The 15947-nt window shown below is 41.3% G+C and overlaps 1 protein-coding gene across 1 annotated transcript in view; it reads right to left on the minus strand.

Annotated features, from left to right (window-relative positions):
* The window catches only part of HIBADH (3-hydroxyisobutyrate dehydrogenase), a 154433-nt gene that overhangs the window by 18887 nt on the left and 119599 nt on the right, over nt 1–15947 (minus strand). The window contains exons 5-6 of the mRNA XM_036761607.1: nt 3743–3876; nt 1969–2045 (exon numbers count right to left, since the gene is read on the minus strand). Of these exons, the coding sequence (XP_036617502.1) occupies nt 1969–2045; nt 3743–3876 (211 nt within the window). The remainder of the gene's footprint in view (nt 1–1968; nt 2046–3742; nt 3877–15947) is intronic.

Consider the following 15947-nt stretch of genomic DNA (forward strand, 5'->3'; position numbering starts at 1 on the left):
TACAAGACTACCCGTTTTATTAAAGCTTAATACAGATATGCTTCACCATCTTACAGACATTCAATTTTAAAATGTAAATGGTATAAGATATTGATAAACCAATTAGCGCTGATGCAAAGCAAATTCCTCTTTTATCTCAATTACAACATGACAACTTAATAGGTCAAGATAGTCCAACATCTGAGACAGGGGCAATTCAATAAAACAACAGCATCCTGATATGGTAATTAAGAGGAAGTGGGGATCCATTATTGTGTTGGTTTTTTAAAATCAAGTGCTTTTTCCTGTTTTGTAGCTTTTATCAAAAGTTGGAATAGTACCTTATACTATTCTAGTTTCATTAAATGTATTCAATATTTTAGTTTGGGGAGAGAAATTTTAGGGATATATCTGAAACAAAGGTTCTTAACCTTTTAACATCAAGGACCTTTTTTGGCAACGTGGGGAAGCCTATGAACCTCTCAGGATAAAGTTTTTAAATACACAAAACAAAAATGCATGAGATTACAAAAGAAACCAAATATGCTGAAATAAAATAATATTCATGAGAACCAAGTTCATGGATCCCAGGTTAAGAACCCCTGATGTAAAGGGTCAGATAATGCATGAAAAACTCAACAAAAAAAATAGTTTATTATGAGGTTAGGTAGGCAGAGTAAAAGGAAAGGACAGAATGACAATGAGAGTAAGTATGATAAGGGAAAGGGAAAGAAAAACAGCAAGGGGAAAGAGAGAGGAGAGAAAGAACACCTTCAGAAAACTGAACATGCGCATTTAATTCAACATACATTATACGGCTATAAAGAATTGTTTAGTGATTTGTCATATGAAAAGCTTCAAATACAAGAGATCACCAATTCCTAAGCCAAAATTAAGAACTGATCCCTTTCATAACCTACAGGATGACAGTACATAGAGGCCTAGAGTCAGGAGGACCTGGGCTCAAATCTGGCCTCAGACACTTATGAGCTGTATGATCCTGGGAAAGTTACTTAAACTCTCTGCTACAGTTTCCTCATCTTTAAAATGGGGGTCATAACAGCAGGGTTGTTGTGAGGATCAAAGGAAATCATATTTGTAAAAGCACTTACACAGTGCCAGGTACACAGTAGGTGCTTAACAAATGCTTTTTTCCTTCCTTTTAATAGAGAAAAGAAAATTCTTGAAACAATCTAGGTAAAATGTTGGGTTATATATGTAAAAGACCATAGCCATCTACAGAATAACATCCAGGTACATGTGTGAATACATTTTAACGAGCAAAAGAAATGCTGAGTTCTGATTGCAAGGTGGAAAACTAGCCTAGTGTAATAAGAGATTATGGCCATAAAATCTATCTCTAGGATTGAATTCTAGTTTAGAACCACCAGGAGGGTCTTCTTAGCAGCATGTATCTGGAAGACTAAATTCAAGGTAAATAAAGTCCAATAGTCACCTGGGAATATGGCCCATGACCTACACTGGCCAGTTCATGCCAGGTCAGCTCTCTATTGCCAAGGTACGCTTAAATTTTACAGTGATTGTAACCCCTACGTCAACATGACAGAAGAAATAGGAATATCAGAACAAAAAATGATCATGTAATATGAAATGTGAAAAATGCAATGGTACTTTGTGGCTCTTACAAAGAAAGCTTGTGTTCTCCTCTAAGGCCCAACCTCTGGTTAAATAAGCAAGGTCTAGAATATTCAAATATTCCAAACAATTACAAAAATTTTTGTGGCAGAAACTCCTATGTGTCTCTTGAATATTTTTCCCATCATATACATATATATACATATATATATACACACACACATATATACATACATATATATGTATATATGCATTTACATATATACACACACACATATACACACACATATATATACATGTATATATGTATATACATATATATATATATATATACACACACACATATATACATACACACATACACAGCTCCTGAAAACATAAAAGCTAACAAACCTGATTCCCAGATTCATTGTTTCAGCAGTCCCAATCATGCTGATGGCTAACAGCATATTGTTGCATATCTTTGCTGCCTGAAAATAAAGTAGATGGTCAACACAGTGGGCCAATGTGATTGCTTTTGTCCTATCATCTCCAAAAGAGAATTTTCTGTACCTGGTTTCCATTAGCCTCTTAAAGGTAACTCTCACCTGGTTATTTTCCCAAGTGTCTGAGTCTCTCCTTGGTAGTCCAGCAAACACTGTGGGGTTTAGTCTTTTGGGTTGACATTACAAAACAACGCAGAGGGCAATATTCGTCATCTGAACATAATTTACAAGTGAAAGTAGACTTGGGCAAAGTGGGCTCATTCAGCATTAAACAAACCAATCAATACCATGCTGACCTCACAGTCCCTCTGCAGCCCAGTGCCAGCGACTGAGGAGGGTCCCTCTGGGGGCTCACCACTGCTGGTGAGGCCAGGTCACACAAGGCCAAAGCAAACAAGGCTCAGTGAGGATCACAGAGGGAGGAGGTCACAGATGTTCAGCTGATGATGCTGGGTATCGAGAGGCCAGAGAGAGTGGAAGGCCAATGAGCACTAGGGGCAAGACTTGGAGAAGCAAACAGATTTAGAGGCAGAAGGAACAAAGAAAGGGATTCTAGGAAAGGAAATGGATATAAGTTAAGGGATGAAACTGGCTTAACTCCAGTACAGCTGGGGAGGAAAGACAAATATGCTTTGCTATGTAGGACATGACAAAATCATGTAGGAACCTGAAGGCCAGGAAAAGCTGCAAAGATTTGATACAGGAGGAAATAGGGAGCCATGGAAGATTACTCCGCCAGTCACATGAAGTAGAGAGGAGCATGTGAAGTCCAGGAAGTCAGTGAGGTGAGATGATGGTGACCTGGGATCAGCTTGGGGTACCAGGAGGGAGCAATCAATAAGAATTCACTGAGCTCCTGCCAAGAACTGTGTGAGGCCCCGAGGTACAAAGACAAAGAGTGTTCAAAAGGGAAACAGTCCTGACCTCCAAAGAGCCCCACTCAGCCAGAGAAGAAAAGAGAGGCCCAAGGAGCACTTGTGGGAAAATCAAGAGGACTCGAGACCCAAGTGAATGGAGGAGGATGGACTTGTGGCGGTCCACTAAGAAGAGTCTGTCACAGAGGAGAAATGAGAAAAGTTGTTTTAGATGGAGGGAAGGGGGAATGTCCAATGAGCAACTGGACATAAAAGCCCAGCACTCAGGTGAGAGAAAACAAGTCATTTCACTAGAAATGTATTTGAAAGTTTTTAGCACTGAGGTGGTAGAGAATCACATGAGCCTCCAGGAAGCTTTTACAGGTCTATTTCTAAAGTGGTGGACAGTTCTGTTATTGTCAGTGGCAAGTAAAGGCTTAAAAAAGGCACAGAAGACACCATTATGGCTCAGCTCCCTGGCCTCCTCTAAGAGGCCCTTCCTGATTGCCCAGCTGGTAGTGCCCCTCACCAGAATCCATGTGTGGGTAGTTTTGGGTTTTGGTTTTTTAGTCTGTTTACTTTTCTGTGACTGTGCTGCTGCCCCTCTCCCCTAACCCCGCCCAAGTAAAATGTCAAGTTTTCTGAGGGGGTAGGGACTTGTAGCCTCAGGGCTTCAAACAGTGCCTGTCACATAGGAGACACTGAGTAAAGCATGGCGGAGAGAAGGGAGTTAGACGAATGTGAAAAATATATTGAAGGAAAAGAGTATGTAAGCCCCAAAGAAAAACGAAAATGAACTCATTGCATATCCTTGAGTGTCCACATTACCTGTCCGGTTCCCACCCCTCCACAATACACCACGTTGGATCCCATGCATTCGAGCAATTCTCTGGCAGCAGCAAACTCCTGCTCCAGTCCTCCAACCATGAACGTCAGGTTCCCAGCTCGAGCAGCTCCCACCCCTGAAAAAAGAAAAAGATTTGATGTGGAGAATAAATGCAGAGAAATATTATGAAAGAATTTAAAAACTGTTTAGACTAACAGAAACATGAAATTCAAAGTGGAACATCATCGACACAAACTGTGTCTACACTACGCACATTCTGCAGTGCTTTCCATGATCCCAACTCATCCACTGCAGCATAGGCCATGCTTAAACACTGCTCTGGGAGATGCTACCCATGACACACGATAGATACCCTCTTGAAGAATCACAGCTGCTGGTGCCCCAAAGAGCAAGAGGAAGACACGTGGTTGGGGTAAGCAGGCTTGGGCACACTGATGATGCACCTAAGTTCAGGGGACTGGAGGAGGCATGGCCAGCATGCCTGAGGACTGTGCATCGCAACAATCCAAAGAAGGTCTCCAGCATGCTGGAGGAATCCGCCAGGGAGGATTTATGAAAAGACCCAAGAATGACACAGGATGAGGATAGATGGAGGAGTGAGGCTCCCCACTGCTGAGATTGCAGGGCCACTTTACATATGGAAACCCATGTAAAACCAGAAAGCAAAAGAAGGCAGACAACACAAATCAGCACAGGGCTGTGTCAGCATGCAGATATCATGGATGATACAAAGAGAGTTTTGGGGTTTAAAAAATGATAACTTAAATATCTCGTGTGGTGTTTGACAGTTTTTATGAGCTGATGTGGCCCCAAATTTAATCAGCTCATGGCCAGCCAGCCTTTCAGCGATGAGCCACTTCACATTTAGCTAGCCTGGCTATCACAGGGCAGCTGCCCCCACCCCCCTACTCTGAGCCTCAGTCTCCTCCTCTGTTAAATCAGAGGACTGGAAGAGATAAGCTCCAGGGCTCCTTCCACCTCTAGTCATCAGATCCTCGTGTCAAGCCCTATGGCATGCATCTGTATCTGAGAATGGAGCCCCTCTACAATGCCAAGATTGTGGGGAAAGGCTACAGTCTTCACCAGAGTATTCACAATGAGGAATCATAGCTTTTTAAAAGACTTAAGTCTAAAAAGGACATGATAGAAACAGACGCCCAGGTCCCGTTCTAAATATTAATACGATGCTCACCTCATTGATCCATTATCTCCAAGCAACATCTAGTTATTTTTAAGGTTCATTATATTAGGAAGGCAGAATTTATGATTTCAAAGAGAATCTCATATGTGCCTAAAAGGTCCGGAACCACAGGATATAAGGAATTCTCTAGGCAGAAGGCAGGAGAACTAAAGCATGTATTTACACTCCACAATAACAAGCCCACAAACCAGCGTCCCCATTTTGATATTTTCATCAAAAGCTTCCAGGCCCAATAAGTCCGCCTTACAAGGGTAACCAGGAGGCCACAGAGAAGCGAGACGGTATAAGGCAAAATCGTATACATGCTTCCCCTCTACGGTAAGAAGATTACCCTCTAGCCTCTAGTCAGCTCTGCTACCGGCAGCTCAGCTTCGGCTGTAGGCGTCTCTGGCTCCAACCGAAAAAGGAAAGGAGGATCTTCAAGCCGTCCTCTCCCCTCTTATAGAGTTTTTGACATCATCAAGCGCCGCCTGAACGACCAGGGCCGACTGGTTCTTGACTTGGCCCCTCCCCTTAGCGTAGACCACGTTAACACACCTCCCCTCAGCCAGCCCCACGACTCATCACACAGGAAGCTCTCCGATCCCTGGCATGGTCGCTAGGCCTCCCGCCCCAGAAGAGCAAGCCCCAGCGTCCAGGGAAGCTCAACGAGGCAAGCTGAGTCATTCAAAGAAGACAAAGTCCATTCTGGCTACATTCATGTGGAAGAAGGGCCTCAGGACTTGGAGGCCTCAGGATTTGGAGAATGATAACATCTCTCACCTCTCTTGCACATGTTTTCCCCTTGCTTGGAACGGCCTCCCTCCTAATCTCCATGTCTGAGGATCATTCTCTTCCTTCAGGGTTCAACTCAGCTACCAATTCCTCCATGATACCTTTTCCTCTCCCCCTTATGCTTTTTCTCTCTTCAATCATATTTTCTTCTATTTACTTAGCTGTTTACATGGTGCATGTAAACATGCGAGCTCCCTGAGGGCACAGACTGGCTTTGGTTTTTGTCTTTATATTCCCAGGGCCTAGCACAGTGCCTTGTACACAGTAGGTGCTAAGTAATTATTTGCTGAATTTTCCCTGACCAGTGCAGCCTTTGATGTCTGTTTCCTGTGTTTAGATTTTCTCATTTTAAAAAAGTATTTATTTGCCAGCAAAGACATTAGATGAAAATTTCAGATAATTTTATTTTAAGGTCTTCAGAGACTTATTACTCAGTGGACACTGTCAATATCATAGTTTGGCCAACTCACTGGTACCAAGAAGTAAGCAGGTATAAGGACTAAAACTTTAAATTAATTCTGCTATTTTTCACATTGTATCTTTTTAAAAGGTCCTGTTGAGTAAGCATAGAATTTTAAGGCTAACATTATCTTTTAAAAGAGTTTTTATCTGTGGCTCTTCCTCTTCTGTATTGGCATAAAGGATACAGAATGGCCAGTTTTGTAGCTAAAAGAGGGTGCTCAAGATCAGGGGTTTGCTGATTTACTTCATGTGGTAGTAATACTTTGGTAGAAACACCATGAATCCACAGTCTTGTCCCTGGCCTCAACATGGAGAAACTTAATTTTATCAGTTTAAGCGGACTCAATCAGACTCAGGGAAATAAGTAATACAAAATAAGTTCTCAAGAGCCTAACTTAAAACCCCAAACACTGAGCTATTAATTTACAATTTACAATGTACTGGTATGAGAATCAGGACTGAGTCTTATGGGCACTTCCTCCTGGTGGGAGATTCGATCAGGAAACAAAACTATAAAAATTACAAGGTTGCTTGGGAAGAACACAGTCAGAGCCAACTGAGCCAGTGCTCTCAAGGAGAATTTCCAACAACCTAGGGAAACTTCATAAATGGAATTTTCTCCACTCCAAGCACATTCCTGCTTTAGGAACTGATATTGGTCACCTAGAATCAGAATACCTTCTTCCTTGGACAGTGCCGGTTTAAGTTTCGGCAAATTCTTACCATCCAAATTTCCTTTTCAAAACTGCAAAGTCACCAAAAAATTTCAGTCAGTAAAATACTTCCTGATGAAAGGCATGTTGTAATTTGGACTTTACTTCCATTCTTTCCAAGGCGGCACCTTAGTCTTATGGCATCATATTCATGCTCTAGGAAAAGTTACTTCTGAAGCTGACTAGTCAGATCCAAGGTATTGCAGCGGATATACAGTGTTGGACTTCAGGTTAGGAAGACTCTAGTTCAAATCCTGCCTCAAACACTTACTAGCTCTGTGACTCCAGGCAAGTCATTTTACTTCTCTCAGACTCAGTTTCCTCATCTGTAAAATGGGACTGCCCACCTTACAGGGTTGTTGTGAAGACCAAATGCAATACGCTATGTAAAGCACTTTGCCAATCTTAAAGCACTCTTTAAATGTTGGATGTTATTATTATTTTATGCTGATTCTTATTCGCTCCAATTTCAGAAGGTGGCATTGTTTAAATCTGTGTCCTAGATCTTAGAGTATACTCTTTAAAACTCCCAGCCTACGCACTGATTACAAAGAAATACCATTCAACATGGTAAAGCCTCAGGACCTACAAAAATTAGGCTAGTGCTGAAATAGAGTTGACCCAACTAAGAATCTTATTAACCATAAAGCAGGCCAGACACATTATCAGTGTTGTTTTCAGAGAGGAATGGAAAAGCCATTCTTCATTGATACTAAAAATATCAGCTCACAATTTTCATGTCAAATCCTGTTGTCCGAGATGAGGATACCATGTGGATGAGCTATTAGCCAATGTCTTATATTTACACTTCATTTTACACTAGAGCTGGGAATGAAAACACCATAAGACTCTGAGGCATGTATAAAACCAGGGCCCATTAGAAGAGACAGCTGCAAGTAATGGCCTACTTTGGAACTTAATTTATTCACCTAAACCCACTATCTTTATACTTAAAAAGCCCAAGTGAGAGGAACCATATTTCATTCAAATTGTGAACTACTTCACTGTTGCCAAGTCAAACAGCCTATTGGGGTTCATACTATTTTTAACCAATTAGGTGCTGGCACTGTAAGAAGTCAGCATTATGTTAGCCAAAGTATCTTGGAAAAATGAGATCATCTCTGAAAGCCTGAAAGGACACACACACTACCAGGAACCATGACTACACTTCAGAACACATTCTTTGGAGGCAATTCTACATGGCAGCCCCAGGTTCAAAGGATGGCTTTAATTATGACCTATGCCTATCGCTCATTCTGATCACGTTAAGAGTACAAGTGACCGTTACCATATTGGCTTCCAACATATTTCCCAGCATGACTGGGATGCAGAGATAACTACATTAATGCCCTCCAACATCGAGAACTGTTTTTATTCAATGCCCATACCCAGGTTTACAACTGATCCAGTGATCTGACCTACAGCAAATTAAGTAACAATTTCAGTCAAAGCTCACAAACAAAACCCAGAACTATCAATCATAGGTCAATAGCTTTGTAGCTACATTACAGGCTGCTAAATAGCTTCAGAGAGTCATTTATTAGAGAAAAATTAATGATGACAATAGTTCTCAGCTGGTTAAGCTTTTGACAGCTGCACTTTCTCACTTGTTCAAACACTTACTTCATGTAAAAAATAAATGTAAAAAACTCATATGCAAAAGAACAATTCATTTAACCACACATGTTAGAGAGCTTTGTAATTCTTTCCTCCATCCAACATTTGAATCCCTAGGTAAATGAGTGTGGTTTTTTTTTTATTATTATTCACAACCTCTTGAGAGCATACACCAAAATGCAGATTCTGCCCCAAATGAGTATTTGGTAATCCCAGAGGCCAAATCCAATGCAGGTCCCAATACGGCAATAACATAGCATACAGTTACATGTCATATTAGAGTACAACTTCTCATTCATTGTCATTTATAATGATTATAATTAAATTTGTGATCATCATCTCATTTGATCTTCACATCAGCCTTATTAGGCAAACAGTGCCAGTTGGATTCTGCCATCTTTAGAGATGAAGACTCAGAAAGGGGATTTGACTTGCTCAAAGCTAAACAGCCAGTGGGAGAGTTAGGACTGAGGTCCAGTGTAGGCCTCTAATGCGATATAGTATGGTATAGGGCTTCCAATATATAGCCTAGGACTTCCCTAGCTATCACCCCATCCCTCTACCATCTACCCAGTAGAGTTCCATACCCAGGGTTGAATTAAAGCTGATGATATTTGCACAAAAACAGAGACGTTTGGAATTCCTAGAGGAACAGCTAGAACACATGCACATGGGTGTACACAGTTTGAGGGTTTCAAAAAAACAAGACTACTTAAAGGTAAGAGAGTGTATGAAATGACAGTGCCCATTTGGGCTTCACATCACAGCTCTGGTGCTTGCTACGTATGTGACTCTTTTTAAAATAACTCTTCCCTTAAATAGTACTTCATACGATGAGAATCTGAGTGTATAGCTGCTAGATTCTGAAAAGGAATTTTTATTCTTTTGTTATTAAAAATAGATGCAATCCAGCAAGCTAAATATTCACTGTACACCTACTATACATAGATAAAATGTTTACTAATTGCTTTCTATGTGCCAAACATCATAGTAAATTCTGGGATTATAAACACAAGCAAAAAGAAAGACAGTACATGCCCTCAAGGAGCTTATGATCTAATGTAGAACACATAAAAGGATGGTGAAAAGCAGGGGGCGGGGTAGAAGGTTCCCACTTGGGAGGCAGGGTAGAAAAGTAACCTGAAGGGTCATGGTCTGAGCCAAGACTGAAGTGAGTACAGTTGACATGGGGGTTTCCTCTGATGGAGGTTCCAAGGAGAATTCACCAATCAGAGGGAAAAGAGGCCATCAGGGTGACGGTATTGCCAGCCTAAGAATATCTATTAATGGACACATTCACCATGTACATATCCTTGTACCAGGAACTAAGGGAGACATGAAATTTAAATACAATGCAATCCCAACTTCATAGAGCTTAAAGGTTAACATGGGAGAAGATGCCAGAACAGAAAGCTCTAACGTTTTATGACAAACCATGAAGTGAGGCCAAACAGCAAAGGTCATAATTGATTACAGAAGGGACCTTCATGGAAAAGGTGACATTTTCTGGAGCCACAGGAAATCAACAGGGCCAAGGGAATAGGGAGGAAAGCATTCCAGACATAGGGAAGTATACAAATAAAAATGGAGATGGAAAAGCACCAAATGAGCATGGGGAATATGGTGAGTCCAGTGTGGAGTTCACAGAGGGCAGTAGAAGAAAATGAAGTTATAAAGGTACGATAGACAATTTAGACTTGAAAGAACTTAGAGATCATTTTACAGATGAGGACACTGACACTCAAAGAGGGAGAAGTTACATCTCTGAGGCTGCACAGGAAATACATAGCAGCACCAGGTCCTTGGACTCCAAACTCAGAGAACATTCTGTTCTACCACACTGCCTATTGTGGAGAATCCTAATATTCAGATGAGGAGTCTGAATTTTCCTTAGCAGTTAACAGAGGGCAATGGAGCTTTTGGCAGAGCAGTGACATGACAAGTCCAACTGCATTGTGCCCTCTGGAGTACTGGCTCCACAATGAACACACTTCCTATCATCTCTTCCCTTCTGGCCCTCACTGAGACCTGGCTGCTTCCCTCATCACCTTCTCCGCTGTTGATTCATCTTTCTCTCACACCACACTCCCCGGTCACAATGGATGAGTCTCCCTACTCTACTTCCACTTCCAGACTCCCCTCTGATCACTTTCACTGAAAAGTTTCTCCTCCTCTGAGGTTCACATCAACCCAATTTACCACCCAACCCAAACCCTTGTGGTTGTTTCCTATTAAGCCTCCCCTACCACGCCCTAGGACATTCTCCATCTTTCCTCAATGAATTTATTGCATGACAAACAGTCTTTCTTCCCTATTGCTTCACTCGTCTTGCCTTTACACAAACTCTGAAATTCTTTTATCTGATTGTTTCTGTCTTTTATAACCCCTAACCTTTTCTTAATTCTCACTGACTTTCACTTCCTCCATTTTCTTCTCTTCTTTTCCAGACCATCTTCCCTGCACTATTCTCTACATTATAATCTTGTGCCCTTATCCTATCACCAACCATGCTTTGCCAAAAACCCCACCCCTAGACAATTTCCACCAGCTATCTCCTTTGATTTTATTTAGATGATGCTGGACAGAGCCATACTAAACAGTCTACTACAAATTTATCATCTAATCTCAACTAGACAAATACTCTATTTCTCCCCCATTTCCCAGAAATGCTGTTCCAAACATTCTCGTCTCTCCTAAAGTTCCCTCCCCCCACCTTTTTAGCTGAGGTACCTGCATCATACTTTCCTGAAGTAAACTAAGGCCATTTGCCAAAAGCTCCCCACTCCTTCCCTCCTATTCATCTCACATCATTCAGACGTCTTCTCTTGCTATCCCCTCCTTCATTCCAGTTTCAGAGAGAGGTAGCCCTTCTCCTTACCAAAGATGACCCCTCAACAAGCACACATGATTCCATCACCTCCCATCTTCTCCAACAGACTTCCCTAGATATCATCTCCATCTTGTCTCCAATCTCCCTCTATCTTGTGACTGCTTCCCCACTGCCTACAAATATGCCCTGTCTGTCCCCATCCTCAAAAACAGACAAAGAAAAAACTCATTAGGATTTTATCATCTTTGCTTGCTGTCTTAAACTCTCCTACCTGATGTGTCTAACCTCCTTGAGAAAGTTGTCTATCCACAGTGTCTCCATTTCCTCTCCTCTTCTCTCCCTCTCCCTCTCCTTCTCCCTCTCCCTCTCTCTGCCATTGAAGGTACTGATTGAGCATGCAAGGGTAAATGTCTGGTAGCAGATTCAATATGTGAATCAGAAGCTCCAGAGAACATTCAGAGCTGAGAACAGAAACTTGTGAGCTGGCAGGCAACAAATATTTATTAAGCTCCTACTCTGTACCCCAATGTTTGCACGGTTCATGGCATCAAAGACAAAAGTGAAACCATTCTTGCCTTAAAGGAGATTACCTTCTCATAGGGGAGACATTTAAGTATGGACATTGTATATGCCACACAGGCAGACTCCAAGTCAGTACTGTTCCACTGGCGGCTGGGACAAGCTTTGCATAGAGGGTGACATTTGAACTAAATCTTGAAGGAAACTAAGGATTTATTAACTGTATAATGCACACGAAATTTAGAACTTGCCCAAGTGACTGCCTTCAATATTAATCTCAATCTGTTTCTGGGCTACCTTCCATTCTTCAGTAACATACCACCTCTGGGGTCTTGTGAGCTGAGTACAAAGATAGGGGCAGTGAGATAACCCAGGCAAGGAAGTATGAACAAAGATGAAAAAAGGCAAAGTCTAGGAGCCTCTGGTGTAAGAGAGAAAGAGTACTTGACTAGTAGTAAAGATACCCAGGTTCAAGTCCTACTTCTAAGAACTAACTCTTCTGAGTGTAGTTTTTCATCTAAAAAAAATAAATAGGTTGGATTCCGTGATACCTAAAGTTGTATCTAGTTTTAGGATTTGGTGGTAACTTTGGGTGCTAAAATTTTAAGAATATACAGGTACACAAATATGTATTTTTTACCACCAAGAACACTTTATACTATTGGTCCACAAACATAGTAGTCTCATGAAAATATAAGGTTAGTGAAATTGTGAACCGATTCAACCATTTTCGGGAGCAAACAGAAATTGTGTCCAAAGAGTTATAAAACTGTGTATACCCTTTGACCCAGCAATACCACTATTAGGTCTGTTTCCAAAGGTGATCAGGAAAAAAAAGGAGAAGAACCTATATGTTCTAAAAATATTTATAGTAGCTCCCTTTTGTGGTGGCAAAGAACTGGAAAGTGAGGAGATGCCTATCAATTGGGGGATGGCTGAAGAAGTTATGGTATATGATCACAGTGAAATACTACTGTGCTGTAAGAAATGACGAGCAGGTTGGTTTTAGAAAAACATGGAAAGACTTGCACGAAAAAATGCAGAGTGAAATGAGCAGAACCAAAAGAACATTGTAAACAGTAACAGGAATACTGTTTGAAGAGTAACTGCGAATGACTAAGCTATTCTGAGTAATATGAACATTCAAATCAACTATAAAAGACTTAGGAAGGAAGATGTTACCCATCTCCCAGAGGAAAAAACTAATGTACAGACTAATGTACTGTATGGTTCCACATAGATATCTGTGTCAATACACTGGCCTTCTCTAGTATGGGATTGGGAGGGAAGGAGATAATTCAGAACTTAAAATGTAACCTAAATAAAGAAATTGAAGGAAAGCAAACCAAAAAATTCCTATCTATACTTTTTTAAAAAAAAGAAAAAGAAAATATAAGATTGATAGGTACATTTTTGATAAAAATCAGAAAAGGTTTGTTTTCTCCTATAGATACTGCCTCAATTTGCCATCATTAATACATTATCTTTCATTTCTTATCTAATCCTCCTAAGTGGCACTAATACTACACCCTTTTCCCTTCCTCCAATCTATTACCCTTTTCAGTCAGCTTTACTATGAAAATAAATCAGAATCATAACTCTGTAAGGCATTCATCTGGTATGATCCTTTGTCTCCCAGAAGCCAGACGCCAACACCTAAACAATCCACCCAAGGACAGTCATCTGTCCTGTTTTTAAAGTGCCATAATGGGGCTGTGGGGCCTTCCCGGGTGGCATGCTCCAGTGTTAACTGTCCTGAGGCCGGGCCACCCTTGCTGGGGACAAGAAGATATAGAAATAAAACCTTCCCTCTGCCCACCATATAGAGCTGGCCTAAGATGAGCTTCTTCCCTTTCACCCAACCCATCAGAACACCAGCACCTGGATAGAGCAGTCAGGTTGCCAGACGCCCTAGTGCCACATACATGCCTCAACCTTCTACCTCTTCTAAAACACTCCAGTTCTCCTCCATACATTTGCAAGGGTCATCTGTCCCCCCCATGCCTGGAACGTGCTCTCTCCTCACTCTGCCTTTTGGACCCCCTTGCTCCCTTTAAGGCTCAGCCCCAGTGTCACTTCTTACAAGGAGCCTTCCCTGATTTCCCTAGGTCTGTCAGTCCCCTACACACAGCCCCATTACAAAAGGGTAGTGTTGTTTTGTTATTAATATTACTTGTTGTGCAATTATTTATTATATGTCCTACAGCCCCAGTAGAATCATAAGGGCAGATCACCTTTGTATTTTTTATAACCCTAGTGCCTGGCACATCATAGATGTTTAATAAGTGCTTTTTGATTGATTAATCATTCCCTTCATTATAAATTTCTTACTTATATCTGATGCCACTTAATTAATTCTATATAATTACTTTTATTATCAGTGGGCATGGGAATATTTATTTAGTATCCTTAGATTAAGACCTTCAAAGACTGATAATTATAAAGTCCCTCTCTTAGTCTTTTCCAGGCTAAAATCATCAACTTCTTTTGCTCGTGGGACCTATTTTATATTTCTTTTATCATTTTTGTTCCTTTCCAGATTGTCTATGATTCCTCTGTCTTCTTTTAAATAATGGACAAAATCTGAAAAAGGAATGATGTAAGGATATTTTCCCGAATATACAGGTTATATTCATTTTCATAAATTTTAGTTTCATGTTAGCTTTTAAATAACTGGAACACATTTCAAGTTCACTGAATTCATCTCTCACTGTGATTTTTTTAGGCATGCAAATATGAGGACTAGGTGAAAATTAGGGCTTCTTTTATTGCTTTGTTTACTGTAATTTGGATTTCTCTAATTTATCCCAGTCGTTCTGAATTTTCATCATAAGGGGTTTACTTAAAAGCAAAGTAAAACAGGGCTGGAAAGCAGGGACTTGCTTAAGCTCCCCACCAGGTCCCTCCAAACACCTATAAAAATGGCTCTGAACAAATTCTAGAGCTGCAGAACCCATGAAATAGCAAAGGAAAGCATAGTTCCAGCCCAGGACAGCCTGGATGGTCGCTGGGAAGGGTCTATCGCATGGAGCTGGGACCGGAGCAGAACCCAGCATGGGCTGCGCCAGGACCAACCAGACTGGGAGCCAGGCAGAACAGGCATAGTGCCTTGAAACAGTGAGTTGTGGCAGTTACCAGACTTATCAATCCACAAACACCAAAGACAACAGAGAGGGTTAGCAGGCAAAGCTTCTAGGACAGAGTGAAAGGAGTTTGCAGTTGGCCACCGCCCCGGGGGGGCAGCAGAGGTGGTGCAGCTCTGAGGCTGCTTCCAGAGGTACAGTTGCAGTTGCTTCCAGCCCCAGGCCCACCTGGTGGGACGAATTAAGCAGCAGATTAGAGCGGGAGCGCAAAGCCTGCTTTGCCCTGCCTAGATCTAGGCCGCAATCCTGGTTGGCGGTTCTTGAGGGAGGAGGAGCGCTGGTGTGGCAGAGCTTGATGTGTAGAAGTAGCTCTGAAAATAGCAGCACAGCCCCTCAAGCTTGGGACAAAGCACTCTCTACTCTACAAGCAGTCATACCCTGACAAAAAGCTCAAGAGTCAAGTAGTTGGCTGGAAACATGGCCAGGAAGCGAAAACGGTCTCAGATTCAGACTCACATTTTGGAATCTTTTTTTGGTGACAAAGAAGACCAGAACATACAGCCAGAAGAAGTCAACAAAGTTAGAGAGCCTACATCAAAAAAGCCTCCAAGAAAAGTATGAATTGGTCTCAGACCATGGAAGAGCTCAAAAAGGATTTGGAAAAGCAAGTAAGAGAAGTAGAGGAAAAAATCGGGAAGAGAAATGAGAATGATGCAAGAAAACCATGAAAAACAAGTCAATGACTTGCTAAAGGAGACCCAAAAAAATACTGAAGAAAATAACACCTTAAAAAATAGACTAACTCAAATGGCAAAAGAGCTCCAAAAAGCCAATGAGAAGAATGCCTTGAAAGGCAGAATTAGCCAAATGGAAAAGGAGGTCCAAAAGACCACTGAAGAGAATACTACCTCAAAAATTAGACTGGAGCAAGTGGAAGCTAGTGACTTTATGAGAAATCAAGATATTATAAAACAGAACCAAAGAAAT

The sequence above is a fragment of the Trichosurus vulpecula genome, chromosome 5, assembly GCF_011100635.1.
Source record: "Trichosurus vulpecula isolate mTriVul1 chromosome 5, mTriVul1.pri, whole genome shotgun sequence".
Taxonomy (NCBI): Eukaryota; Metazoa; Chordata; class Mammalia; order Diprotodontia; family Phalangeridae; genus Trichosurus; species Trichosurus vulpecula.